The sequence below is a fragment of the Peromyscus maniculatus genome, chromosome 2 (genome assembly GCF_049852395.1).
Source record: "Peromyscus maniculatus bairdii isolate BWxNUB_F1_BW_parent chromosome 2, HU_Pman_BW_mat_3.1, whole genome shotgun sequence".
NCBI lineage: Eukaryota > Metazoa > Chordata > Mammalia > Rodentia > Cricetidae > Peromyscus > Peromyscus maniculatus.
This window is the reverse complement of record NC_134853.1, coordinates 58,500,747-58,528,411: the sequence shown is the minus strand read 5'-3', so window position 1 is coordinate 58,528,411 and position 27,665 is coordinate 58,500,747. Positions and strand designations below refer to the sequence as shown.

Sequence of the window (27,665 nt, the reverse complement as noted above, 5' to 3'; positions counted from 1 at the left end):
GGAAGTGAAAGACTGTCTTCTAAGTAGGACTTTGCAAATAGTTTTTTTTAAATACTATAATATACTATAAATAACTATTTAAAATAGTTATTGTTTAAAATCAGAATAAAGAGTAGCCATACATATATTATTTAGGGTTGGTCTTTCAAGTTAACTCTGAAATGATGGGAGATCTAAGGACATATAGGAAGGGAACTTTCCTGGCACAGAGGATGGTGGTCCCTGGAGGGGTCTCTTAGACCACCTCCATATTTATTAATATGTTCCACAATGTGAAGTTATCATTTATGTCTCACTAAACTCTGAACACAACCACAATTAAAGGGCCATGTCTTAGTTAAGTTGGCTTAGTGGCTAGTGGGATGTGAATGGGTATTGAATAGATCTCCCTGTCTCTGTGAGTGAAAGATGAGGCCCAGAGAAAATGCCATACTGTCAATTGATGTTTGGGGAAGTCTGGTTGGAGTTGTTATAGATCTTCTAGATAGATAACACAAAGGCTTGTGTTTTAAACATTATTTTAAAATAATACATCAAATTACAACCCATGACATCAGTTGCCACTGGGCCACTTTATCTGGTCTGCAGCATGCTCAGTCTAGATGACAGCTGTTGTCTAGTTCCTAGACAGTGCTGGCTCTCGCTGAGTGGCAACGTGGATGTCTGTCTGTTTCTTTTGCTTTTTAATGCTGTTTTCTCTTAAGAAATTGTGTGCTTCTCATTCTCATGAGCTATAAGCATCCCAAGTTTCCTTGAAATGCTGATTATCCAGAAGAAATTAATACCTCTTCAAGCTCCTCAGTGATATCATGCTACTGAGAAAACACTTTATTTTGAAGAAACACCTGCTCCATGGTAGAGAGGCACAAAACAGTGACTAGAAAACAGGAAAAGGAACACGGTTCTCTAGCTTACTCACCTCCAAAAACAGACAAAATGCACACACACACATCTCTATCTTCCAAGTTTCTTTACCAGGGAAAAGTCAACAGTCTAAAGAACATGTCTTATAAGGGGAGATATCTACAGCTTGTTAGAGAGGTCCTGAGCATCACTGCCTTTCATTAACTGTGGAGGATACAGAGTGGATGGAGGGAGAGACTGGAACATGAGCATCATTACCTTTCATTAACTATGAGGGATACAGAACAGGTGCAAGGACAGACTGAAGTAGGGCCTTTCATCAAAAGGGGTTCGTGTGCATGTGGGCTCCATGCAAATGAGTTTTATTCAGGTACTCCCCAGTTCTACATAGCCTAAAGAACACAGTGCCACCCATGAAGGAAGCCCTCCCTGTGAAAAGCATCCAGGACCCCAGCACTGAATTGCAGCATGTCCATATGTGGCCTCTGTGCTCTTCCTGGGACCTGGGGACAGCTAATATCAGTGGCTATCATGACAAATTCCTGCAACACCTTGTATAATGCTGACTGCAAAATAATAAATGCAAAAAAAAAAAAAAGGTGTCTTGTCAGTGCATCTTTGGACAGCTGAAGAAGAGACAGTGAAAACCCAGGTGGGTACCGGGATGGTTTTCCAACCATCCTGTTTCATTTTACAGCAATTTCTGTAGTGTGTACAAACCACGAAGAAGGTGAGATTGACAGAATCACAGGCATCTAAGAGAAAATTGACCAGTATATCAGATTGAATAAGATGTATGCGGCTGGGAAAATGATCCTGGAGTATTTATCAATGGCGTGCGTGTTGATCCTCATGCTCACGTAGCTGCCTCTCTGGCTTTTCCTCTGAGGAGAACCCCTCTCGGAGGCCAGGGTCAGCTGCACCATCATCCTGTCAGGCTTCTCTCCATTCTCAGGCATGTAGCCCCCCAGGTCATTCACCTCCCCGTCACTGTAGCTGCCGTCCAGCATCACTGCTCGGGGCTGGGGCAGCCCGCAGGTGCAGGAGATCTGCGGACACACAGGGGCGTGTGAGCTGAGCACCGTTCCTCAGATGCCTGCCAAAGCACTGTGTGTGAAGGGGGTTACCCTCCAGCCTCTTTTAGTCTCAGTTTTGGGGGAAAGATAAGAAAAATGATGATGGTGTCACTGTAAACATCCTAAGACAGCCGTGAGCACAACACTGTGTCAGGAACTTACCAGCAGCCTCAAGATCAGGGTTCGAGCGCTGGCATGGTGGTGATGAGAACTGGGTGTTGAACTAATATCTACGTGTTGGCACGCTGTTGTACCAGAGACCAACAAGACTAGCAACGGCTAGCCCTGTCCTCAGTGTCCCCTTTGGGGACAGTGGTGACAAACCCAGGGCCTTGGACATGTTAGACAAGAGTGCTATCCTGAGCTACCCCTTTTTTCATTTTGAGACAGTCTTGCTAAGTTACCCAGGCTGGCCTCTGACTTGTGACTCCCTCCTGAGTAACTGGATCACAGGTTCGTGACACCACCACACTCAGCAGCAAACTTTTCATTACAATGTTTACGGATGACATTATTCAGTGTTTGTCATGAGGCCTGGGACTGAAAGACAGCACTTGCGGAATAGCATATGGCAAGGCATGGCTGGAAGAGGAGGCTCTAAACTGTAGGCTGGGAAAGGGGAGGAAGGGCGGGAGGAAAGACAACTTAAGAAATATGGGAGATAGGAGGTCATGTATGAAGGGAAGATTCTTAGGAGGGAGTAGGGTTGCTCCTGGAGGGGCCTTTTAAATCACCTCCATATTTATTAATAATATGTTCCACAGCATTAAATTATCATTTATTTCCCTCCTGGGATTTTCTCACTAAACTCTGAACACAACCACAATGAAAGGGACCATGTCTTAATTTGGTGTAGTGGCTGCTGGGATGTAGATGCTGAATGAAAACCTTTACTGAATGAAAGGTGTAAATGTCAAATACTCTTGACCATGGTTGGAAGTAAGCGGAGCAGAGGCTATCAGAACTCTTTTTACAGGGAGGGGGGACCTGCCCACAGTCCCAAGGCTAGCCCCGCCCCCTCGATGTCACGGTAAAGTCACCTTCTCTCGAAACTTCCGTTCCTTCCGCTCCTGCACTGTGGTCAGGTAGTTGACAGCCGCGTACTCCAGCACCGAGAGGAACACGAACACGAAGCTGACCCAGAGGTAGATGTCCACGGCTTTGATGTAGGACACTCGGGGCATGGAGGCGTTCACGCCTGTGATGATGGTGGACATGGTCAGCACCGTGGTGATGCCTGCCATAAACGGTGAGAAATAAGCATGTGCTTGCTTTTACCAAATGCTGTAGGCCTTGTCCCTCGGTGTCCCTGCCTTTTGTTCAGCCTTGGCTTGGACGGCCAGGACCTGCTCCCTCCTGAGGAACATCCTCCTGTCTTTGAGAGCTAGATATCATGAATCTCACCTGCCCCTCTGCCCCTCATCTCCACTTCCTCCTCGGCACACCTGGCATATCCATTACAGCATCAAATCGCATCCTTTCTGCAGAAAGCACCAGGAATGGAGGTATTTCCTTCCATTCTTTAAAGAAAGGACATAGAGATCTAAGCAACCATGTGGTGAAGGAAGGCATGAGGTTTATTTCAACACTGCATCCTTGGTGTCATGAGAGTTCTGTCATCCCGGGCCTGTCTCTCCAGCTGACAGCCACCCACCCACCCACCCACCCACACACACACACACACACACACACTGGACCTGTGTGCCCATCCAGCAGGAGTTCTGTCATCCCGGGCCTGTCTCTCCAGCTAACAGCCCCCCCACTGGACCTGTGTGCCCATCCAGCAGGAGTTCTGTCATCCTGGGTCTGTCTCTCCAGCTGACAGCCACCCCCCCACACACACACACACACTGGACCTGTGTGCCCATCCAGCAGGAGTTCTGACATCCCGGGCCTGTCTCTTCAGCTGACAGCCCCACCACCACTGGACCTGTGTGCCCATCCAGCAGGACTACCTTGAGCACCTTGACATTAGTTTTATGAGGCTCATTTTATGTATAGGAGACAGGTTTTAATATGAGAGCACACTTGAACTCAGCACAGCTGGAGTGAACTCAGCTAACTGCTGGAGAATGGGGCATCATCTGTGGAAGTGTGCCCAGGACTGCAAATTAAGCTGAGAACATTTGCTTGGAAAACATTAAATCACAGAGGATTGGGGTTCCCCTAAGGGCCAGCTCCAAACCATTTCCCTGAAGCCTGGTGGGTCACCCTGTCACTTGCAGCCTGAGCTGTCTGAGCTGTAGCGGTGGTCGTGACTGAGTGGGCTCCATGTTTAAGATAAGGATGTTTGGTGGGGTGCTGAGAAAGGAAATGAGAGGGTGCAAGAAAACTCAGGGCTTCTGGCTGCAGAGATGATGCAACCCAAGACCTTTGATTTTTAATAATCCCCCTCAAGGATTTTATTGCAAAGATCCGTCGGGTCATCTTTGAGGAACACTGTTACAAAATACATTATCCAGACCAGCAGGGAAAACCCCCAAAGACTGGGAGCGCCCTGCCCAGGACCACAGTGAGCTGCTTGGACAGACAGCCATGGGGGCCTGGACAGATTCCCATGTGGCACTTAGATTGTGTGGTGCTACTTGAATCAGTGCCTTGACTCATTTCCAAGTTATGCTGTGAAGAGGAGTACAGGACCTGCTTGAGAAGGATGAAAGGAATGCCTTGGATTTTCAGACACATAGCACACACTTGAGACGGTCCTTACCTAAGGGGACTCTGGCAGGCACAGCTCTGCGGTCGATCCAGAAGGACACCCAGGACAGCATGACCATGAGGGTGGCAGGGAAGTAGGTTTGGAGCAAGAAGAAGAAGATGTGACGACGTAAGGTGAAGTTGATGTACAGACGGTTGTACCAGCCTGGGGGCCAAGGAAGAAGAGAGAGCGTGCAACATAGTTGCTTGACTTCTTCAGAAAACAAGTTCTGTTTGTCCAGGTGTATCTTAGATCTCACACTGGAACCATTCCTTAAACAGTGGCAGTGACATGTGGTGACCCTCATGACTTGTGTGAACCCACTGTAAGGAATCTGTGTCCCCTTCATAAACACAAAGGGAACCCCTTGAGAGAAAAATCTCAGTTTTCAAATTATGGCCAAGGATCCGTCAGCCTCACAGTCACATGGGAACTTCTTAGAAGTTCAGCTATAGCTCATGGGTAGAGTCCTTAGCCAGCATGCACAAGGCCCTGAGGTTGGCCCCTCCCCCTTTCCTCCCTTCTTCCCTCCCTCTCTCCTACCAGACCCCTAAGCTGTAGCCCAGACCGCTGGAGCAGAATCTTTCTTGAGCAGCAGCCTCATGTGGTTTGTGTGTATAGCAAAGCTAGAGGCAGTGGCTTAAACGGCTCCCTTTACTTCTTTCCCTTTGCTTTTCTCTCTTCTTTGTTTATTTATTTATTTATTTTGAGGCGGGGTTTTAGGTAGCCCAGGCTGGCCTCAAACTCACAATGTAGCTGAGAATGGCCTTGAACTCCTGAACCCCCTGCTCTACCTTGCAAGTGCTGGGATGATGGTGAATATCCCTATGCCTGGCTCCCTTCCTGGATTTTTTTTATGGGAAGAACTGTGTTTTGAGGTATAAATAGTCTTGTATCTAGGCACAGAGTAACAGTTACTGGTCTACTGTGCTTTACTCTGCCCATGTGGTTTTCACGAGAAGCAAAGTGTGTGAGGAAGGTGCCCAGGACCGAGAATCAGTGAGACCTGGCAGTGATAACTCAGGATCCCGTGTCCAGTGAGTACATTGCATGGGACATGCCTCTTGGTTCCAGCAAGCGATTGCAGAAGGACTTTCAGAAGACTGCGACCCAAATAACTAAGCATCAAGGGTGCGTGAGTCAGCGTTTGCGTTGGATTGCCACACTAAACTGGACTATCAGTGCTCTCTAATGGGTCAGGACTGCTCACAAGGTGGAGGTCCAGCAAGGGGAACTGCAGACGCTTCTGAAAGGTGAGTGATCAAAACAGAAGCAAGAGATGGAGAATGCCAACCCTTGGCTGTTTACCAGCACAGGCCAGCATCTGGGGAAGGCCACAGAGCATGGCCTCGAGCAACAGGAGGTGACAGGGCCTGTACAGACCTTTGACTCATAAGGCCACAGCCGGGTCCACATGATGACCAGGGGTCACTCTGAGGGGCGTGGGTAGTAGTGGCACACCCAGGGAGACAGAGAACAGCAGTCGGAATGAAATGTGTTTGTTTCTATAGAGGCTCTGATGAGCATTTCAGGGATGTAGTGCCAACTTAATGAGGCGATCATCTCAAATAAACCTACTCTCGTGGCTTACCTTTGAGCCATAGCTAATATTTCCCAGGTAATTATCTCTGACACATTGGTGGGTCAAAAATGACCTACAGAGCTAGTTGTCTTGGAGCATACCTACAACCCCAGCACTGGTGATACTGAGCCAGAGGTCCAGCCTAGATACGTGACATACAATGAGTTCACCAGCCTGGCCACATAAGTGAGTAATGAGTTCACCAGCCTGGATACATAGTGTGTAATGAGTTCACCTGCCTGGCTACATAAGTGTGTAATGAGTTCACCTGCTTGGCTACATAAGGGTGTAATGAGTTCAACTGCCTGGATACATAAGTGTATAATGAGTTCACCAGCCTGGCCATATAAGTGTGTAATGAGTTCACCAGCCTGGATACATAGTGTGTAATGAGTTCACCAGCCTGTGAAATAGTATGTGGTGATTTCACCAGCCTGGCTACATATTGTATAATGAGTTCACCTGCCTGGATACATAGTGTGTAATGAGTTCACCTGCCTGGATACATAGTGTATATTGAGTTCACCTGACTGGCTACATAGTGTATATTGAGTTCACCAGCCTGGCTACAATGTATACAATGATTTCACCATCCTGGATGCATAGTGTGTAATGAGTTCAGGGAAGCATGGACAATGGAGCAGACCCTGTCTCAAAGGAAAACAAGTCACCCCACCCCCACCCTATTCATACTACCCACTAGACTTCATTTAAGACTCTGGTCTTCTGTTTCAAAGCTCTGTTCACTTGGTATGACAACCAAATCACACACTTCCTAAACAGAGCCTGAAGCATCTGGCCAAGACAAAGCCTCCCTGGTACTCGGCGCATGCTCCGGGCTCACCTGTACTGCTGTAGAAGGCTAGTTTTGTAGTGGTGTGGAATTCTTGAATGAGGAACTGGGAGAGGGAGATCCTCTCATCTGTCTTTAAGGAGTCGTTGCCTTTTTTCCAGTATAGCATGAGGTCATCTTCTGTGTAGGCATCTGGGAAGATGAGAGCCAGTGTCAGGCACAGGGCGACAGTCAGGCCAAGCCCGCCTGTGGGCTGTGTGACACTGTGTCCTAAGCCACACAGACTACTTGGCTTGCAGTAAGATGGTAAACTGCAATCTAAACAATACAGACAACTCTAGTTTGTCCCAGTTTCTCAAAAGTTATCAGAGCAAGGCTTCTAAGTTCAAGAGCTCACGGTTTCTACAAAAAGCCTCACCCCACAATCCAGCTGCAGTAGCTAGGTTAAACCAAATGATAGTGTTGCTTGTAGGGCAGAGATAGTTCAAAACTGGCAAGATTTCGTATGGCTCGGCTTTATAGATGAGGACCCAATCAGCTCCTTCTTTTGCACAGGGTAATGATTCACCACTTGAGGGCCAGAGTGTGACTCACTCTCAGGCAGCCTGAGTGGAGGATGGGCTTTTCCTCAGGCTGATTGTGCCCACTTCCTCAAAGTAAGGTGGGAATGACTGTGGTCACCACCCTCTCAGAGGCTGCCACATGCCCAGCACACCCCCTTCTGGAGAGACCACTGTGTCCAACTGCATGCATTCGTGCTGCTGGACTTAACTGAGGTGAAACCACTTGGAGCTGCAGGTAGCATCTGCCTATGTACAATCTGGTCTTCCGAGGGCTCTCTAAGCCTTGGCTGTGTGATAGGAGACCTCACGTGTCAATGGCTCGGCTCTGATACACACAGATATCAAACCAGATGCTAGCCTGTAAAGGTGTTTTCTAGAGGTGACTAGCATTTCAACCGGTAGGCTTTGGGTAAAGGAGATAGCCCAGGTCACCCTGGAGAGCCTGATGCCAGGAGGTGAAAGGCAGGAAAAGCAGAGCAGAGATCCTGGGAGAACTGTCACCTGCTCCCCAGAGAGGTGGTTAGAAGTGCTGGTGCCAGGCTGCACCTACTCACAGCTTTCAATTTCCAGGGAGCAGGTCTGCGTGTCCAGGGGGAACCTGCTGAAGTCCATGTTGCACATCGCCGTCACTGTGACTCTAGAAACAAAAAGACACATGGCTTCAGCACCTGCTGAAGACAGATGTGAAATGATAGGCAGACAGAAAAGACCCGCTTCCTTTCTCCAGTCCCTAAGCAGCATGTTGACATCAGGAAAGACCCTTAGGCATGACACGCTCTTCAGAGTCCTCTCAAGGATTTATGTTTAACATTAGGATCTGTGCAAGGTGATTGAGTATCTCTGTTAACACCAGCACATTCCAAGGATCTGGAAATGCAATGTCAGCATAACAGTGTAAAAGACACATATACACACTTTTCATTTAAATGATTGTTGAAAGAATGAATATTCCCAAAATAGAAGTATCCAAATATTTCCCTCACTAATAACTACTCAGAGCTCGCTACTTCTTACTGACATTAGTACACTGTTAGCTGTGCTCCTGATGTTGATGGCACTTACTTGTGTCTAGTAGGACATTGCAGAGCAGTGGAATTCACATCTGACACTGGTAAGTGGTGAAGAACCTGAGACTAGATAGCTTTGGGCCTAGGGAAAACCTTACTATTATTAATCTGCTAAAGGGACATAGCAATAAAATGACTCCTGATGACATTCTGCCATACCCATAGGTCAGTGCCTCACTCAGTCCTCACCTGAGAAGCCTGCAGTAGACAGCAGTTAGCAGAGTCCCCCAAACAACATTCAGAGAATGAGAGACTTTGGAGCACTTAGCCCTAAAAGGAATGTCTTTATCAACACCCCCTCCCCTCAGGGCTCAGGTATCTATGCAGAAGATGTTATAAGATGCAGAGTGGTGGATGACCCCAAAGAAACGATTTTCTAGACATAACAGAACTGATTCACAGAGACCGTGACAGCACACACAAACCTCTGTAAGTTCAAACCAGACCAAATCCCAGCACTGAGAGAGGGAAGAATGCCCCACACTAACCAAGGAGCTATTTGCAATCAATAGCTGCTAGGAAAGGGAAAATCCGTGTTCTCTGATGGAGTGTCCCTGAGTACATCGGCCACACTTCAGGGCACGCCCCTTACCCAGGAGAACTTGGCCAACACGAAGTGGAATCTATGTATTTTTGTGCACTTTTTGTTTCATTTAGGTAGTTTCTATCTTAGTGGATTTTGTTTTGATTTTTATAGCTTTTTTGTTTGTTTTGTTTTTAGAGAGAGAAGAACATGAAGTTAGATGGGTAGGGAGGTGGGGAGCTGGGGAGCTGAGAGAAGCTGGGGCAGGGAAAGAATAGGATTAAAATATATTGTATGGGAAAAATAAAAACAAGTAAACAAAGAGAAAAAGCATCTAATGTATGTGTTTAAAATGGCATGGATGTTCAGGAGTTATTCATCCAGTGTTTGAGAGCTATACCCAAATCAGGAAGTAGAGTGTGTACATCTTGGGCAAGTGAGTAAAATCCTACACAATTCTTCTTTATCTCACTTCTTACTTATTAACATTAATAAAAGCATTGAAGGCTGGAGAGATAGCTCAGTGGTTAAGAGCATTGGCTGCTCTTCCAGAGGTCCTGAGTTCAATTCCCAGCAACTACATGGTGGCTCACAACCATCTGTAGGGAGATCAGATGCCCTCTTCTGGTGTGCAGGTGTACATGCAGACAGAGCACTCATATACATAAATAATTTTTTTAAAGCATTGATCTACACTCATTTGTCAGCTAAACAAGCAGACTCTTGCTGTGTTTACTGTGGTCTCACTTTACAGAACTTTTGTTGATGGAAGAATTATGAAAACTAGTAAATGGTTTCACATAAAAATAGTAGAAAACGGTGTTATTAAAGTACATGGAAGTTATAGGTAAGGAGTGCTGTGTGTTTTATTTCACTGGTAGACCAGATGCTTCCATCTTAGTTCTCTTTCCCATTGCTGTGACAAAAGGCCTCAACAAGGGCAGCTTAGGGCGGAAGGGGGTCACTTGTCTCACAGTCCCAGATCCTTATCTCACATCCTTATCTCTGAGGATGCCCTACAGGAGATGTACTTCCAAACAAGGAGATGAAAATCCTGTACCTGCACTGCTTAGATCCAAGTCAGGACAGGACCGGGGATCATAACAGATATCCCCAGGACACTGGGACAGGAATTCAACTTTGACATTAATTAGTACATAGGTTTGTCTTTGCCATTCTTCAACACGTGAGCCCAGATCAAAGTATGTCAACCCGAAACACACCATCCACATGGTATATGGGAGCTAGTCCCAGACAGTGACCACTCCCTTCTGTGGGAGTCTGAACGTGGTCCTCCCTGACCACCAGATTCTCTATCTGTCCTTGTACAAAGGCCTTTGTAGGGGACAGGGTCTACTGGCAGTTAGCACTCCCAAGTCTGAGCCTCTGGGGATCTCTCTCTCTCTCTCTCTCTCTCTCTCTGTCTCTCTGTCTCTCTGTCTGTTTCTCTGTCTTTCTCTCTCCTTCCCTCCCTCCCTCTCTCCTTCCCTCCCTCCCCCTTCCTTCTTTTCTATTTTTCTTCTTTGGGCAGTGCTGGTGGGACCCAGGGTCTCGTATTTGCTAAGCAAGCATTCTATCACCGAACTGCACACCCCCGGTCCTAGGTTTTATTCTTGACATGTAAACGTGATGCTCAGAATGACACTGTAATCAGGTAGTCCAGAGTCCCATGGTGTTTCAGGATGAAAACTATATTGGCCAGGAAAGGCAAAAGAATCTATTTAAACCTAAGTTCTAAAACAATACCCCAACCATGGGACTCAGAGAGAGGAAGACATGTGTCTGAGCCTCTGGGAACATGTTTATTTATTTATTTCCCTGACTCTTACTAGGAAAATAAACTTGTTTTTTTAAATTGGGCACACTTTCAGGCTGGAGAGATGGCTCAGCGGTTAAAAACACTGGCTACTCTTGCAGAGGATCTGAATTTGATCCCCAGCACCCACATGGCAGCTCACAACAGTCCGTAACTCCAGGCCTAAGGGACCTGGCACCCTCTTCTGGCCTTTGCAGGCACACATGTGGTATCCAAGCACACATACAACCAAAACACCCATACACATGATACAACATAAAAAATTTAATTCATTAAACACTTAAAAATGAAAATATTCCGGCAAGGCCTAAGCTCTCAGTCTCAGCCTGCGTCGGTCCCCACCTGAGGCTGTACAGCACTTTCCCATCGGGCTGTACCCGCAGCATGACATTGTCTGTCGTGGTGTCGTGGATAAAGGAGCGCTTGGAGTGCACAAAGAACATGTCGGGAACCCAGATCTTCTTTACGAGCCGGCCATCAAATGTCATGCTGAGATTGTTGGTGCTCGGGAAAGACAGCCGCTCATCCTTCCAGTAATGCCTCAGATAGAGCGTCATGGTGAAATCCTGCAGGTGGGAGACAGCGGAAACACAGACACCCACCCGCTGGGGAGCCATCACCAGCGGGGACGCACCTGAAGCCGGTGGGCTGAGCATCGCCACTGGAGAAGGCAGAGAGGAACCCAACACGGGACCTAGAACAGACTGCCCCTGAACTCCACCCACCCAGGACATCCACCGTCTCCATGACAACTGCAAGCTGGAAGCGCCAGCAGCGTTAGAGCAGTGAGCACCTCAGCTGGAGTAAGCAGTCCAGCTGCCAGGCCCTGAGCCGGGCTAGCCTGGGCTGTGTTCTTCGCTGCCTCCTGGAGAACGCAGTTGGAAGAGTGCTGAGGAGTGGCTTGCTTGCGAACACTGTCCTGTTTGCTCCCTTCCCTGGCTCACTCTCTCTCATTCTGTCCTGGCATTGTCTGGGAGTAGTCCCCGAGGACACACTGGACTAGAGCACTTCTTTCCAGCCTGCTTCTTGGAGGCTCCAGGCCAAGGCAGACTTTTAAAAAGTCCCCTAACTTGTAGAATGCTTCCCACCCCCAACCCATGCTACCTTTAAAATTTTTGAGATAGGGTTTCACTGTGTAGCCCAGGCTGGTATGGAGCTTCCTTTATAGAAGATCAGGCTGGACTAAAACCCAAGGTGATCCTTCTCCACCTCTTGGGTGTTGACTTGAGGACATGTACCACCATGCCTAGCTGGCAACATTTTGTTTTATTTTGTTTTTGTTGTTTTTTCGAGACGGGTTTTCTCCGTGTAGCCTTGGTGCCTGTCCTGGATCTCGCTCCATAGACCAGGCTGGCCTTGAACTCACAGAGATCCTCCTGGCTCTGCCTCCTGAGTACTAGGACTAAAGTAAAGGCATGCACCATCACTGCCTGGCTCTGGTAACATTTTTTAAAAATTGGAACCCACTGAAAAGCAAAAAGGAATAGTCCCACTGTTCAGGTTTCTAGAGCAAGACATAGATTCTGTGGAAATGCAGAGGACCTGTGTTTCACAAGGCATCCATGTTGGAAGATAAAGATCAAGTTTGTCTCCTGGCCCTATCTCATACCAACTGGGAACTCTGGACAAATGACATGATGTCTGTGAGTCATCTGCAAAGTGACTGTGACAATTCCCATCTACCAAGGAGTTAGGAGTTGGGGGGAACCGATGGTGTAGAGTTTCTGCCCAGACAGGTAGGTCCACATGAGCTCCCACTGCCCAGAGCCTTGGTCAGAGAAGCACTCACCATGTCCACCTCGGAGATGCTGTCCAGGCTCTCCACCTGCACGTCCACACCCACGGGAATGGCTGGGCCTGGAAGGACATGACAGGAGCGTGTGTTCGCTTTTTTTTTTCCCTCTCTTCCTTCTTACAACTCCTCTCCCTCCCGCCCTCCTTCTATTTTTCTTCTTCTTCCTCCTTCTCCTCCTCCTCTTCCTCCTCCTTCTTCTTTTTCTGACAGAGCCTTGCTATGTAGCCCAGGCTGATCTCAAACTCTCAATCCTCCTGCCTTAGCTTCCAAAGAGCTAGGATTATAAGACTATTCTATCACATCCTGCTAAAAGTCTCTTTGCTTGAACTTCTACTGTGGATGAGGTGTGCAAATGTGTGTCAGTCATGCCAGAGTCCAACATTGGAAGGTTTGGTCATACCTGCCTACAGTCAAATAAGAACTAAAAGAACAGGTTCGTGGTTGGCCCCTTGAAGTCCCCCCCACACACACACACACACACGCACATACACACTCCAAAAAGTAATAAAAATGCTTTGTCCTTTGTGGAATAATGAGAGTAGATTATTTTATTTTATGTGTACAAGTGTTTTTGCCTGCAGGTCTGCCTAGAGTCCATGGAAGCCAGAAGAGGGCATCTGATCCCCTAGGACTAGACTCAGAGACCATGAGCTTCCCTGTGGCTCTAGGAATCGAACCTGGGTCCTTTAGAAAAGTAGCCAGTGTTCTTAACCACTGAGCAATCTTTCTAGGCCCCAAATAATGAAGTTAGTACAGATCATCCCTTCCTGGTTCCACATGTTCATCTGAAGCTGTGTTAAAGCCCTAGGCTGAGTCAGGGTCTGGTCTAAGGAACATCAGCACACTCCCTAGCATGAGAGTGCCTACTGAATTTTCTCCATTTGTACCTCCTTTGGCCTTGGAAGCTTTTGTCTCTCACTTAGCCACGAGAACCGCATTTCTTGGTAATGGTACCAGGACTGGTCATAGTCACATCATTTGTCCTACCCACAGATCTGTATCTTTATTACATGGTGAAGAAGTTTCCAGTGAAGATATACTGTGCCAAAACGGTCTTAAATCAAAACATTACATATTTGTTATTTCCAGGATATTAAAACTTAGTCTTGACAGAGAATAAGAGCTTGCTTGCTCTTATGTGGGTTAGGTATAGGGTGTCAGTTACCATGACACAAAGAGGTGGGATTGAATCCAATAGCTTACCTATGACAAAGAGAATAAAGACTTTTCTAGAACTTGGGGGACTGGTTTGTTGGGGGGCACATTAAGGTGGAGGTAAACATGACTAGAAAAAAATGAAAGGCGTGAAATTGATTTCTAGGGCCTGGAGGGAGGGCTCAGTCAGTAAGAACTTCTGATCTCGCCTGCATGAAGACCTGAGTGTGATCCCCGGAACCCAGGTAGAAATACTAGATATGATGTTATGTACTGCAGTTCTGGGGAGGCAGAGGCAGAATGATTTCTGGGGCCCACTGGCTAGCCAGTCTAGCCTAGTTTTGAGCTCCAGGACAATGAGAAACTGCCTTAGAGGAGATAGACAGCACTCCTGTGGATGGCACAGGAGGTGTCCCCTGGTCTCTGCACCCATCCACACCCACACCTACATACATATGTTTGTATACACATGAACACACATCCACACCCACACCTACATACATATGTTTGCATACACTTGAACACACATACACACAGGCATAAAATATATTTTTCTCAGGGAAGAAACCAAACTAGGTCAGTGAGATGGTTCAGCAGGCACAGCTGCCCACTGCCAAACCTGAAGACCCTGAGTTGGATTCCCAGACCCCACATGATGGAAAGAGCCAACTTCCACAAGTTGTCCTCTGACCTCCACACATTCTGTGGTGTGCACGCCACACCATCCCCAAAATAAATAAATAAATGTTAAACAGAGAGAGAGAGACAGAGAGAGAGAGAGAGAGAGAGAGAGAGAGAGAGAGAGAGAGAGAGAGAGAGAAACCCCTTTGACAGAGGGCTAAAGCCTGGCAGCCGTTAAACCGCAGATCCTTGCTCCGCAGTGAACTCTTTCTTTCCCGAGCTATTTTCATTTCATTAAACCCTGCAGACAGGACTCTGATGTGTAAGTGGCGCTCATCTGCCAACTCCCAGTGAGAGGCAATCCAGCTCAAGGTTATTGCATGAGATTTCAGAGCATCCTCAGGAGGCAGCCCTGGCTGCATCTGCCCTGCCTTCCTGTGGCAGCCTCGGTCTCACTGACCTTCAGTGAGCCTTCTTACAAGCACCGCCCTGGGACAGCTGGCTGGCCCTGCCTGGCTACACAATAGCAGGTACTCTGGCAATGCCCAGCAGAGAAGGGCCATGAAGGACAGACACTCAGAAGGTGCTCAGCCCACCATGCTCAGCTAAGGCAGATAGGATAAGCAGACCTGGGTGCAGACAAAGAACCCCAGAAAAGGAGAGGAGCCCCACCCTTGAGCATACATCTCATACCTCCGAAGCCAGGCCTCATGCTGAAATCATGGTCATCTATCCTCAGCAGCTGCTCTGACTTGGTGAGAGGCGACTTGGTGATGTCAGAGCTTCGTCTCAGAATTGGGCTGCCACAGAAGGAAAAGCAGGTTGATCAAATAAATGTGCTAACCAAGGCTGGGCAGAGCCATAGCCATCCATGTTCTTCCTGCTCTTGGCAGGTTTCCTAGGGTGTGCTTGCTCTCCTGAGAGCCACCCAGCCTCCCCTCTTCCTTTTTCTAATTTTCTGGATAAAGAAACCGACCTGCAAGTTCCAAGATTGCGGTCCCCAGCCACATAGGGGCTTCTCAAATAGCAATGCCAGGCACTGCCTCGGATATCCTGATTATCATCTGGGAACTGCTATTTTTTAATTTAAGGGACTGAAAACTGGTATTTTTTAAAGTTTCCCAAGGCTGGGGGTGTAGCTCAGTGGTGGAATGCTGGCCAGCATAGGCACAGCCCTGGGTTCTATCACTGGAACCGAAGGGGAAAAGAACTCAGTGATTTAACATATAACCAAAGCTGACACCTGCCGGAGCTGGTCTGAATGGTGAGCCAGACTCCTTCAAAATGCCTGAGACATTGCGGGAAGGCTGACTGGAGGAGAAGCGATTGTGTATGGCTGAGCCTCACCCCCTCGACTTTCTGTGGTCATTCTATGGAGGGTGAACACCCTCACATGGTGTTTCCAGGGAAAATGCTTCTGAATTGCTTGTAGGGACACCTATCTGTTTTTGTCTTTTTATCAGTTTATTCCTAAATGTGTGATGTGTTTTCAGTGTTTGACAATCTCTCTGTCTCTCTAATGCAGGTAGGGGGTGGAGAGATGGCTCAGCAGTAAAGAGCACTGGCTGTTCTTCCAAAGGACCGGGGTTCTATTCCCAGCACCCACATGAGCCCAGGGATTCTGATGCCCTCTTCTGGCCTCCATAGGCACTGCATGTACATAGAATTCAGGCAAAACACCCATACACATAAAATATTTTTTAAAAATTAAGCATGCAGTTAACTCTACTGACCTACCCCTCATCCACAGAAACTTGTATTATTGCTTCCTTGTCTAGACAGAGTTTGTTACAGAAATATGTAAGTACTTACATATAGGATTATTTTCTCTCCTTATACAGTTGATGTTATATGAATGCTTCTTTATCTTGCTTCTCCCTCAGTTAATAATATGCCTTGTATTTTCCCACACGGGAGTGCCCCGTACCCCTTATCCCACTGCATCCTGCCTCCTCTGACCAGTCTTCCTGCAGCAGACACGTGACTTGCTCTGGGTCCCCTGTCCCTACAGTAAGTGACACTTGAAACTCTTCATTACCCAACAGCATAATCCTAGGGGTCCTCATAACTAACTAACCACCTTCCCAGCTCCAGATGCTGATGCCAGCCCATGTCCTCTCTGAGAGCCCTGCCCCAAGTACAGACCCTCCCACACTTGATCGGGGGCTCATTAGAACCTAGATCCCCGAACCTCACGGGCCCTTGTGGGTCTGGCGCAGGGGTCTGGGCTGAGGATGTTGAAAGACAGGAGGGGACACTTGAGAGCCCCGCTCAGGTGCATTACCTTCCCCATGGCTGGCTCAGGTGTGGTATCCTCCCCCTGACGACTGCCTTCCAGAGGCTTGCTCTGCTCAGCTCTCCGCCCTTACTAACTTCTTCCCTAGAAGAACCGCTAGTGCTCAGGAGAAGACATGAAGCTGAGGTCCGGGAGCCAGGGCCCTATCCTCCCTTCAGAACCTGGCTGATTTAGACTGCTAAGCAACCTGCTGGTTCCCTGAAAGCCACTTTCCTGATCGGAAGAAGGCTTTGAGTGGATCGTGTGGCGTGCAGGCTGAGTGGGACATTTGGGGAGGTAGCACCCTTGCTGAGCAGAGGAAGGAGCTAGGCAGGGATGGGAAAGCCAGCTTCTTCCTGGTCCTCCTGGGGTGGGGCTGAAAATCGCTGGAGTCCTGGTGCTTGCTGTTATCACGGGCCATACCTGCCTTGCTTGTGGGCATCATCGTGTGCTCCTCGTCTCTGTCTCTGAGGTCTGCTATAGGAACAGAAAACAAAAGATGCTCCAGAGACTGTCCACTGACTTAGATCAACAAAGCACCGCGGCCTCTGTGCACGCTTCAAATTTAGCCGGAATGAAATGGGGGTGGGGAGGGAAGACGGCTCAACGCATTAATCTGGTCTGATGAGCGTTTTCCAAGTACTCACAGGAACAGGGAACGAGGATTAATTATTTAGAAGGCCTGATTTACAGAGATCTGACTTAAGCACAACCCCACTGCATGCATGTGCACACACACACTTACATACACATGCATGCCCACTCACACAGTAATATACACACTCATACACACATACACATACTCACACACACATTTACACTCACACACATTCATGCACTCACACACTTATATACTCACTCATATATGCACATGTTTATACACATACTCTTGTGCACACTCACACACACTCAAACACACACACATTCATGCACACTCTCATGCATGCACACACATGCACTCAGACACATGCATACACACATACACATATGCGTGCATGTACACACACTCATACATGCACTCACATCCACCCAGGCTTGAAATTGAGCCTGAAGAGTTGCACATTCTGACTTGGATCCACTAAGAAACTGTGGCAAACAATGCTGCCAATTACTCGTGCCCTCCTAGTTGTACTTGCCTCTGGCCCGGGATTTGGGCAAGTGGGTACAGCAGGGAGTGAAGGAGGGACTGAGGCTGGAGCATGTATTGCTCACTTGTTCCTTCCTCAGAGCTGACGCCAGCCAGCTATGCCCTGGGCCTCTGCCTAGGGCAGACATGGCATCCTGTTCTTCCTCATTCTAGAGGACATCAGCATGCCTGCTTTCCTGCCCTGAGACCTGCCCACATCTCTGTGAGGAGTGCTTGTTTTTGATTGGTTAAGCCCTCTGAGTTTAATGCTATTCCCCGCCCCCCCAGAGGACTCCACTGGCGACAGGGACAGGGATTATGTCATCCATAGCACAGTGAAGCAGGGCAGGTAGGAGCTTGGCAGGAGAGGGATGGGAATCGGGGAAGGTAGCTGAGAGGAGAGATCATCAAGGACAGAGTCCTGTGCATGTCCAGCACAGGGCAGCGCTGGCTGCAGTGGACGCTCAGCACAGGTAGCTGAATGAGAACGGAATAAGTTCCCCGTACATGGAACAGAGCATGTGAAGAGGGACAAGAGACTGAACAAGGAGGTCAGAATAGAAAATGAGTTGTCCTATTCTGACTTCCCCCTTGGGCCAGCCTGCAATACAACCACTCACCACCCAACAGGACTGTCAAGCTCTGAGACAGCCAGCAGTTGCCGTGGCAAAGCTAGGACTCTAGCCTAGAGGACACAGAGAAGGATCCCCGATGTCTTTCTCATTGTTGTTAATACTTCAAAGCAAAATTTCTTGTTCATTTGCCATATACAAGCTGGAAACTAGAGTCAACATGAAGCAGCTGGAAGCAACCCAGAACACGACTCTGGCATGTCTATGCACGTTCTTAACAGCCCAGGGAAGGCAAGTAGACAGCTGCTTGCTTAGGTCATGGTATAACTAGCACGGGATATTTTCAGCACCTTTTTACCAGCTACAAATATGACGGTTGTTAAAATTAAGCACAACACAAAACAAGTAATATGAACACCTGGCACAGCTGGAGTAATCACCGTTGGCCGGGCACTGTTCTGACTCCTTCTGTGATGAACTCGTCACTTCTCAAAGCACTTTGTCTGCAGACCTCTCCATCAGCTCCAGTTCACATGTGAGAAAACCGAGGCAAAATACTGGAGCTCAAGGAGCTTTGAAAGTGGCAAACTAGGCACTGGGTTGGTGATCTGGATTCAGGGCTTGGAAGAAGTGTTGGCCATGCTATCTTGCTGGATGATCTTCCTCTCTCTGCTAGAAATTGGGTTGGTCTCCACCTCTATTTATTTAGTGTTTGAGCCAGGGTCTCTCACTGGACCTCACGGATTTGGCTGCCATGTCCTATTGAGAGCTGCCGGTAGCAAAAGGCCATGGGAGTATACAGCAGGTGACAACCAGTGTTCAGAAGGTCAACCTATCAAAACCAAGGGTTCTGTTGGAGGAAACCATCATGCAAGGCATTTCGGAATTGTAGTGGGTAGCCATTCCAGCTTGGATCTGGAAGTTCCAACCCCCATTGAGACTCTGGCAACTGTCATGCCTACTAGGCGGGGCCAAGAGAGGACCCTGAAGACCCGAGATCTGTATGTGCTGGCTCTCTCTGTTCCTGGACCCTAGATGGTGGAGGTTGACTGAGCAGAGCTCCAGAGAACACCGCTGGACTTCGATACACCTTCCCCAGACCCCCGCAATCTTCCTATCCCTTCATTTGTAAGTCACCCACTAAATAAATCTTCCCTTTAACTACGTGGAGTGGCCTTAATAATTTTACCAATATGAAATTACTGCTTTTTGAATGAACTGGCTGTTTCTTGTTGTAAACTTTTTCTGCAATAACAGCTATGATATCTCCCCATTACCATGCATCTTCACGTAATGTATATATTTAATCTCATGATTACATCTCTGCCTTTTGGGTACATATATCTGTGGGCGGTCAGGAAAATGACTTTTTATTTAGCTGTATCATTTTGATTATAGAAATTGTATAGAAAATATACTAAGATATGCTTCAAAGCCAGATCCATTGTCCCACGAGACTGGACACTCAAAGTCTGCTTTGTTCTTTTTGCTCAGACTAACACAGAAAATAACAATCTCTCCTCAGTCTAACACAAACTGCTATGATCTTGAGGGTTCTGAAACTTTCTCAGGATTGCAAGGAGTCTCCAGTTAGAAATGTGAGGAGCTAGGCAAGAGAGGAGCCAAGAGAGAGAACTGACTTATAAGAATAAAGTGAATGGACTGAAAGAGCTCGGTGTGCGAAGATTCATTTGATAGCCCTAAGATTAGAATCCCAGCCGCTTGTAAGCATCTTCCCCTGGAGTCTGGGAGAAAACCCCTTGGGGCAGGTGTCAAAAACCTCCCCCCACCCCCCCTCCCCCTCACCCCACCTTGCAATCCTAAGAAAAGTTTCAAAACCCTCAAGGTCATAGCACATTCCTAGAACAGACGATCACCATAGTAACGCAAGGTTCCAAGGTTTCAGGACCAGAGGGAGGGGGCGCAGTGCCAAGTGCCACAGACTCTGAGACATAGCTTTTTGTCAGCAGACTTGGCAAGTGAAGAGTTGGCAGGCTTTTCTTAGGGTGTTTTGTGTTAGTAACCTTGGTAGACACCTGCGGCTCTGACCTTGTGCATAACTGTAAAGTTTTAAACTTATGATCTCTATATAAAGGCCTTTAGTCTAGTTTGAACTTGCTCTGAGGTAAAAATGAGCTAAATGTGTGCAGTTTGTATTAGACTGAGGAGAGATTATTATTTTCTGTGTTAGTCTGAGCAAAAGGAACAAAGCAGGCTTTAAGTGTCCACAGTCTCATGGGACAATAGATCTGGCTATGAAGCATATCTTAGTATATTTTCTATACAATCTCTATAATCAAAATGATACAGCTAAACAAAAAGTCATTTTCCTGACCACGCCCAGATACATGTGCCCATAAGACAGAGATGTAATCATGAGATTAAATATATACATTACATGAAGATGCATGGTAATGGGGAGATATCATAGCTGTTATTGCACAAGAAGTTTACATTAAGAAACAGCCACTGTCACTGATAACTGCTCCCAAGAATCTGGTGGGGCCCTAACACAAAGACCTGACCTGCTATTCATTATCCTTCCATAGCAAGCACACATTGAGAATGTTTTTGTCCATGTCTCAAGTTGTCTCTACCTAGACCATTCTTGTTTTGCTGGTCCATGTCTGAACATAAGTTCCCTGTTCCTTCCTTCTGGAAGACACGACTTTTACATTTAAAGCTTTAGTGTTCTCCCCACCCACCACCTATTCTCTCTGATAGAAGCTTCAGGTTGTATTTTCCCTAATTCCCTTGGAAAGGCCTTTCTTCCATGCAGCTCTATCTCCGATACCTACACTACAACTTTTGTGAACAACTTTTGCTTAGCATTTTCATCTTTTAAAACAATATTTTATACGTATGAATGACTGTCTGCATGTATGTATGTGTACCACATGTGTGCCTGGTGCCCACAAAGGTCAGAAGAGGACATCAGACCTGGAACTGAAGCTACAGTTGGTTGTGAGCTACCATGTAGGTGCTAGAAACTAAACTTGGGTCCTCTACAAGAGCAGCAAGTGCTCCTAGCCCCCGAGCCAGCCCCGGCCCAGCAGTCACATCTTATTCACTCTGTGCTTATGTGACTTTGAATAGGTGGGCTCCTCACTAAATGAGTGAAGTTCCCACCGCTGATCAAATTGTTAGGCATTAGAAACCAAACAGGAGTATGTGTGTCATGGAGAGCACCTGTAGTACAATGTTGTCAGAGGTGAACACGCTCTCCACCTGGTTCCAGCCCCACCCTCTGCACCAGCGATTAAAGCAGTGAGCTATAAACTCCTTTACCTAACCACTGACATCTGCTCCTGAAGGCTGTTAAAGGTGGGGACTCCTGTATCCTGTATCACTTCTCAGTCTTCTACCTGACTGACTCTGATCTTGGTGTAAACTGACCCCATTGACCATTCTCTCCCTAGGAAACCATTGACACGTCTCTAGGATGCTTCCCTAGTCTGAGGTCCCCAGGGGGGTCAGCCTCCTTAATAATAATGCAGAAACTGGTGAACGGCCACTTAGTAACTGCTAGGACAGACATGTGGAAGGCATCCAATGGTTCTTAGTGTCCTTCGAATCGAATCTACATCTTCCGGTCCCGTTCTCCCCGAGCAGCCTATCCCTTCCTGATAGGCATACAGGAAGTCTCTCCATCGCCTTTAGTGGTCCAGGGCCATGTGTTCTTTCTTCTTCACACCGCTCCTCTCCCTGCCCTCCTGCCCCTGACATGACCACTCTCCCAGACAAGCAACCCAAATGCCTGCTGGGAACTCACCTGAACCTGCTTTCTTATCTTAATGCCACACATATCCTGGCAATTCTAAATGCCCTGGGCTCCATCTCCCTACCTGCTCATTCCACTGTTATCCCTGACCACTCACTGCCACTCATCTGTTCCAGGTGTGACCTCTGCTCACTTTCTGTTTCCCTTCCTACCCATCTACTGTATTTCCTGGTGTGCCAGCAAGTCTCGTCTCTCTGGGATGGAATTCTCCTGAAGCTACCTGGGTTCCTTTGCCTTTGGAGGAAGTGCAGGTTTTAACATGACAGGAAGGTATGGAACTAGCAGGCTCTGGATCATGCTGCAGAGCCTGGGCTGGCGTGCACACGTTTCCAGCCCTCCAGTGAAGAGAGGAAGGACAGTATGTTTGAATCCATTCTAGAACTTTGCCCAGTATCCTACATGATACAGGAAGGTGAGTCATATTTGGATATGCCTTCAGAGAGATTTTTTGGAATCTAGGCGAATGTTTAGGCTACATAAAAACAAAACTTAATTTAAATGATGGGATAGGGACTGTGTCCACTTTCTGTTTTTAAAGAAATGTAGTCAAATCTACCTAGAGTTTTAGTATCTGTATGTGTGAGCTCATGCTTGAGCCACGGTGTACATGTGGAGGTCAGAGCACAACTTGCAGCCATTGTTTCTCTCCATCTACTCTTCAGGACCCAGGGGTGGAACTCAGCTCTTCAGAGTGAGCAGCAAGAGACTGCACCCACTCAAACATCCCCAGGCCCACACCTACAGTTCTAAGTGTCTCATGCTAGTTGATCCAGGACACTTTCTATTTATTTTACTTTATTGTTGTTCTTGTTTTGAAACAGGGTCTCACTATTTGTTCTGGCTGTCTGGAACTCACTATGTAGACCAGGCTGTCCTCAAACTCACAGAAATCTGCCTGCCTCTGTTTCCCTAGTGCTGAGATTAAAGGCATGTGCCACCACACCTGTCTGATCCAGGACCCTTTCAAGAGACCATCCTAACTAAATAATCATTATAATATTTGTAATAATAGGGGCTGAAGAAATGGCTCAGTGGTTAAGATCATTTGCTGCTCTCAAAGGGAATCCACGTTTGGTTCCCAGCACCCATATGGTAGCTCACAGCCTTCAATATGTTCTCTGACCTCTCCAGACAGTGTATACATGTGGTGCATATACATACATACAGAGAAAACATTCGTATGCATAAAATAAGAATCAATAAATCTTTTAAAATATATTTGCAATAATAAAGAGGAAGAAACTAAATGTTAATAAAGAAAAATGCTTACATGGTATTATACATATTATACATTATTATGCAGCTAATCAAATGATCTTTCTATAGGCTAAAATAAATAAATATGTAGGCAAAACCATATTAAATATAATAAGGTTACAAAAATGTATTTGCAGACTAAAAAAGTTGCCATGTGTGTCTTCCATAATAAAAAATGAAAAATGTCAAAAAGTAACTTTTAAAAAGGAAATCTATTTCACTCTCTAGGAATGAGGCAAATATGAACACTCACAATCTCTGTTCAGGTATGGTACTACTTGTTCTTGCTAGAGCAAATGGTGCTTGATGATAACATGATCCCATGGCCCAGAGTCTACTCAAAACTATTAAAAGTAATAAATAAACAAATAAATAAATGGTGACACTTGAGGACATTAAAAAAAAAAGCACGTTTCTATTCACTAGTAATGGGCTGTCCAAAAGAAAAGTCAACAGAACAGTCCCTTTTATAATAGCTGCAGAAAATAAAACGCTTAGGAACAAGTGCTCTGCCACTGAGCAGCAAGGGCACTGAGAACACACTCTAGGAAAAAACCGTCTGTTCCATCAAGAGTGTCGGGAAAACTGGATACCCTCATGCAGAAGGATGAACTGGACTCTGATCTCACATCCAATACAAGAATGAACTCAAAATGGGCTAAAGCCTTAAGTGTAAGGCCTGAAACTGTGAAACTATTATTAGACACAAGGAGAACTCTATGCCATTGAGCTCGGTGCTAGTATTTCAGACGTGACCTCAAATGCTCACGTAACAGAAGCAAGACTGTGAGGTTGTCGCAAACTCGCAGCTTCTACATGGTGAGGGGAGCAATGGTTAAATGAAGAGGCCAGTCTGGGCTACAGACCTACAGGCTGGGAGAAAATACTGACAAGGCCTACATCTGAGCAGGGTGCCACCAAAAATTCACAGGGAATTCAACTCAATAATAAAGGAAATGAGTGGATTAAAACAGAACAAAGAGACACCTCTGCCTGCCGGTTTTCCCTTTGAAAAGAAGCTGTGCAAGTGGCCGTGAAAACTGGAAAAGCAAGTGTCAGCAAGGTGTGAAGAGTGGGTAACCCCTGTGCACTGTTGGTGGGGTGCAAAGTAACACAGCTATTCCAAAACACCATCTTATTATCAAATAACAAATAGAACTATCATGCCATCGTATTCCAGAGCTCATATTTAAAGGTTCTGAATTCAGTGTTTTGAACAGATGCCTGCATTTCCACATTCACCACGGCACTGTTCACAACAGCTAAGTTATGGTATGAAGAGGATTGGTGTATTTTTAACAGGACAGTAGACAGCCCTTTACAAAAAGGAATATCTGCTGTTTGTGACATCATGGACGGACCTGCAGGATGTCATTCTAAGTCTAATAAGCTAGACACAGGACAAATGCCTAATGCTAATGATTCTCAATCTCCCTCATAGGCCCAAATTTGGACCCAAATCTAATTTCCTGTTTTCAATTGCCAGAAAGAGATCTCCACAGCGTATAAAATCAATTCATTTTTTCTTCTGTCTCTTTCCCCCAGCTTACCCCTTCCCCCACCCTCTCTCCCTCTCCCTCTCTTCATTTTCTCCCTCTGCCCCCCTCCTCTTATTTTGCTTTGAGAGAGGGTTTCCTGTACCCAGACCAGCCTCATCGGTTTGAACCTATGTCTTTGAGGATGACCTGCCTGGTCTTCTCAAGGGCTGAGATTACAGATGTGTGACACTGTGCTCTTAGGCACAATTTATGAAATTGACTGCACATCTCACTTACAGGCAGAGCTTAAAACAACAGAGGTCACAGAAACAGCAGGACAGTCACTCAAGCCTGGGGGTCGGAGAGCTGCTGGGCAAAGGGCGGGTACCTTCCTGTTGAAATACTGCTCAGCAAAGCGACCGTGGTTATGATGTGCTGTAGATAGCAGCGTTCATTCTGATATCTGCATATTCAGCATTCATTTCGGGTCTTCTCACCAAAATCAAATCCTAAGGGGGCTGGAGAGATGTCTCAGTGGTTAAAAGCACTTGCTGCTCTTCCAGAGAACCTGAGTTCGATTCCCAGCACCCACATGGCAGCTCACAACTGTCTGTAACTCCAGTCCCAGAGGGTCCAATTCCTTCTTCTCACCTCTGTGGCACCAGACACACACAGGGTGTGCAGACAAAACACCCATACACCAAATAAATAAAATTTATAAAAATAAAATCCTAAGTAACCAAGGTGACAGATATGTTAACTAGCCTGATTTAATTATTCCATGTTTGTGCCTATATAATACTCTATACCCTGTTAATTAGTTTATAATACTTTAATTTTTAAAAATTAATAAAATCTTTAATCAAAACTAATTTTCTAAAAGAGTCTCCTCAGTCTCTGTGACTTCTCTAAACACATTTCCATTCTAATTGTGTCTTGAGAAAAAGGCTATGAAGTTTTGGTGACAATTAGCAGGGTTAGTTAGTTTCAATCCCCATGAGCACATTTGGGTCAAACATCTCTGCATTTTTGGGCTACATCACAAATTCCATTTTCCCAAGCAATTCCTGACGCTCTGGGCACAACGGTTCTCCTCGGTACCCCAGGGTACCGTGAGCACTGGATGTCTAAGTTCCTGGTCTTATGACATTGTAGAAGCAGACAGAAACCGGCAGGGTGAGCACATCGGAGCTGGGGTGCTGGTGTGTGGAGGACTCAGGCCTCAGGAGGGAGCACAGAGGAGCAAGACAGGGGCCTACTGGATCCTGACTTCTGAGAGACACACTTCCCTTCACATGAGCTGGTCTGTCTCACTCTGTGGATTTACATCTGAATAGGAGGAAAACTCAGGTTGGACTGGGAATTAACACTGATGACCAAAAGATGGCCTTTTCTTCATCCATCTCATCAGTAAAGAGGAAGTGCTAGGCCAGGTTGTCTCCAGGGCCTAATTTACTGACCGATGTAGGGCGGGTCAGTGTGATAGATGCTCACCAAGCCAGTGTGGCCTTGGAGCCAGGTGAGGCCGAAGGCCAGGCCTCCGGCTGCCTAAGCTCCATCTGCTGGGTGGCTACAGCCAGGGCAGCACGCACCGTCCTGGGCTCTCTCAGGTTGCAGGTAGTGGGCAATCCACTGATGCTGCACGGCCTGAAGAGAACAGTTTTTAAAACAAAACTGAAGAGAGTCCCACATTCATACAGAAATAATTAGTTACAAAACCATTCCCGCAGATCAAAACTTTCATCGGTCTCTTGAGAATGTGCGCAGACATCAGTCATCCTTAGTGTTCAGAAAATGTACAATATTTTCTTTTCCAGAATCCTCTTTTTTTATCCAAGATAATTAATAACGGATTTAAGAATATAGGCTAATACTGTCAAGTGCAGTACCATTACAAAGGAAAACACCATTCTAGCTTCCTGAAAGGGAAAGAGAAGGAAGGGGAGGGGAAGAGGCTTCTACACACATCTGGCCATGCAGCTGCCTGAGACTGGACCGTGCAGAACCTGCTCTTCATCCCCAAGGCCTTTGCGTTGGCCTCACTCACCTGCCTTTCCTAGATGGCTCATGAACTTCTCTTCCTGGCCAGTGCACTGTGCTCTCAGCGGCCAGAATCCATCCCCACCACAAAAGGAAGATGCCAAATTTCATATTCTGGACGGCCAACATAGATTTCCAAATCAAACCGTTCTCCCGAGAGCCGTGAGAAGGAGCCGGTTTGGGAGACTGTCGGTCCCCTCCTAAGGCACCATTGCTGTTTGTCATTAGAAGGATGTTTACTGCTGCAAAATGAAGCCGCAGTCTGTAATCTGGCCAGCGGGAGAAAGCAATCTCCACTAACCCCGCAAATCCTCCTGCGTCAGATGTCAGGGATTTTCTGAGGTTGAACTCCTGTGTCCTGCAGGACGGTTCTTGGGGCCGGTCTAAATTAGTTCGTCATCAAATGTGGTGAACGTGTCCGAGAGGATCTGTATTTTCAAGTCGGCTGAACAGAAAGAAGAAAGTAAATGTGGAAAAGGCTGAGGCACTGTCTGTCTGCTTGCCATGATCCTGCCCTGATCTGTGTGAAGCTTCTAGAGGCGTCTAGCTTACTCGCAGCTTTTCGGGGTTGATACCCAGTGGG

General features: G+C 46.8%; 1 protein-coding gene across 2 annotated transcripts; it reads right to left on the bottom strand.

Moving 5' to 3' along the window:
- Positions 1-33: 33 nt before the first annotated feature.
- Positions 34-27,436, bottom strand: Gabrr1 (gamma-aminobutyric acid type A receptor subunit rho1). 2 transcript variants are annotated; one of them, XM_006975297.4, is made up of 10 exons: positions 27,090-27,436; positions 17,252-17,305; positions 15,247-15,353; positions 12,772-12,839; positions 11,325-11,548; positions 8,131-8,213; positions 7,065-7,205; positions 4,651-4,803; positions 2,981-3,177; positions 34-1,913 (listed from the first exon to the last, which is right to left on the bottom strand). In XM_006975297.4, the coding sequence occupies exons 1-10, from the start codon at positions 27,305-27,307 to the stop codon at positions 1,620-1,622; spliced, it is 1,539 nt and encodes a 512-aa protein (XP_006975359.2). In that variant the 5' UTR covers positions 27,308-27,436; the 3' UTR covers positions 34-1,619. The 2 variants fall into 2 exon arrangements, with proteins under 2 accessions (XP_006975359.2, XP_015849677.2); XM_015994191.3 differs by having other exon boundaries at positions 1,472-1,913; positions 2,981-3,138; positions 27,090-27,411.
- Between the last annotated feature and the right edge of the window lie 229 nt (positions 27,437-27,665).